This window comes from Cryptomeria japonica, chromosome 9, assembly GCF_030272615.1.
Source record: "Cryptomeria japonica chromosome 9, Sugi_1.0, whole genome shotgun sequence".
Taxonomy (NCBI): Eukaryota; Viridiplantae; Streptophyta; class Pinopsida; order Cupressales; family Cupressaceae; genus Cryptomeria; species Cryptomeria japonica.
The window spans coordinates 686,489,028-686,490,845 of record NC_081413.1 but is presented as its reverse complement, the minus strand read 5'-3'; the positions used below and the strand labels follow the sequence as shown (position 1 = coordinate 686,490,845).

General features: G+C 42.2%; 1 protein-coding gene across 1 annotated transcript; it reads right to left on the bottom strand.

Annotated features, from left to right (window-relative positions):
• Window positions 1–402: 402 nt before the first annotated feature.
• LOC131858604 (2-methylene-furan-3-one reductase-like) lies at window positions 403–928 on the bottom strand. Its single transcript, XM_059211896.1, has 2 exons — window positions 746–928; window positions 403–660 (listed from the first exon to the last, which is right to left on the bottom strand). Exons 1-2 carry the CDS (start codon window positions 926–928, stop codon window positions 403–405), a joined length of 441 nt encoding a protein of 146 aa, XP_059067879.1.
• Window positions 929–1,818: the final 890 nt, after the last annotated feature.

Sequence of the window (1,818 nt, the reverse complement as noted above, 5' to 3'; positions counted from 1 at the left end):
AAAGAAGCCTTTTTTCATTGCCCGGACTGCACCGTAGTGCGCGCACAGCGCCTCCGACACACGGCTGAAGCTATTCTGGCTCAAAAACAAACCCTTCGTACATTGTGATAGCGACGTGTTAGTCAATCGCAGCCGTTTATTGCAAAATCAACGGTGTAAAACGCGCGACTAACACGCGTGTTAGTCAATCCGTACTGCCGTTTTGAAACCAGAATAGACGCACACATAGACACCCTGGTCCTCATTCGAGGTGCCTCGGGTGCCTCAATCTTTAACATATCCAAAGCTCTTTATTTATCTGTTCCGATTAAGAGCGAAATGAAAATGTCGAGTCTGATAACTCTCTTTATCAGATAAGAAGAGATCCAGATCTACTAGGCAAGGACGGTCTACGCCTACAACTCATTCAATGGGGGAAATCACAATCTTTCCTCTCGCTCGCCCGCTCTCTAGGTGTTTGAATGCCTCCAAAACATCAGAAAAAGTATACGGGTTCTTTGGGTCAATCACAGCCTTCAGTTTCCCACTCTCTATGTATTTGCCTAGCCTTTCCAGGTTGCTGCCTCGGGGCTTCACAATAAACTGCACTGCTCTCAGATGCGGAGGTAAGGGTGCAATGTCTACAATGTACACGCCTGCCACGTCAAACCCCGGCACTACCTGGGAAACAAAAAGGAGAAATTTAATGTACCTTTAATCAATGAAATCCAAAACAATAAATAAACGAGGTTTTAGTTGTGAATACAGGAAAAGGGGCATCCGCGCTGCGGCCCATGCCATATTGGCGAATCTTGTAATCCGCAGGATTGAGAGCAGCTGCCCGAACTTTAATCAAAACGTGGCCCGGCCCTGCACTTGAAGCTTCGATTTCCCCAAACTGCAGAACGTCTACAGATCCATACTCCTTGTAAAACCACGCATTCACCATTTTTACTCACAAAATTTGATCTTGTTACCCACCAAACACACTTTTAAGACTAGTATTATGTAATGGAAGGAGGCGGGTCTCATATAATAATCCTCCTCTATGCGGAGATCGACGTTTGCTGTGATGGCATCGCAAACACACTTTTAGTATGAAGTGAAAACTAGGCGGGTCTAATACAAGAATGCTCCTCTATGCCGAGCTCGACGTAAGCTGTGACATCGGAACGATGGAAAAAACATCTGGAATTCCGGATCTTCTGAGCACAAAGAACAAAAGTCCTGGAATTCAATCGCGTGATTAGAGCAGTCCACATTCATTGAATCTGGTGAACGTTTACAATAAGAATTGCTAACTTGCCACATTGGAACACATCTACCACTCTATCAATATTTTGCAGATTGTATCGACCATGGAAATTTAAGTCTCCCAACGCATTATGTGCTTCTTGAACCTTTTTGTAAGAATTTGTTGTGGCCAGAGGCTCAATCGTACTTGTCCCTCTAGTTTTGATTAGCCTTGCCATAGCTCAGATCAAGTGTCCTCTCTCTTTCAAACAGGGAGGTTGTGAAAAAAATGAGGCCCTAATGTCTTAGAAGATGATCTGCTTCACCATTCAACGATCTCATCCAGCCAGTTTAAAGCTTTAACAGAAGCCTCACCAAGTTCAAAACAATAGTAGTGGTTCTTGGAACTTTAACTTCAAAATTAGTATCTTTTCATGTTTTCATCTATAACAACTAACTCCAATAACATTACTAAACAATAGATCATGTCATTCAATGCTCGGTATTGTTAAAAGAATAATCAATTTACTAATGATTTTTTAAAGATATCAACACTAACATTTCTTTGTCTACATTCAACAATTTACACATAACTCTGTAATCGGT

Bases quoted from the DNA above. Each gene is read 5' to 3' on its own strand.
- LOC131858604 (XM_059211896.1), bottom strand. From the start codon at position 928: ATGGTGAATGCGTGGTTTTACAAGGAGTATGGATCTGTAGACGTTCTG. The intron at 661-745 runs GTATTCACAACT...TTTGTTTCCCAG, and splicing joins GCGCGGATGCCCCTTTTCCT to GTAGTGCCGGGGTTTGACGT.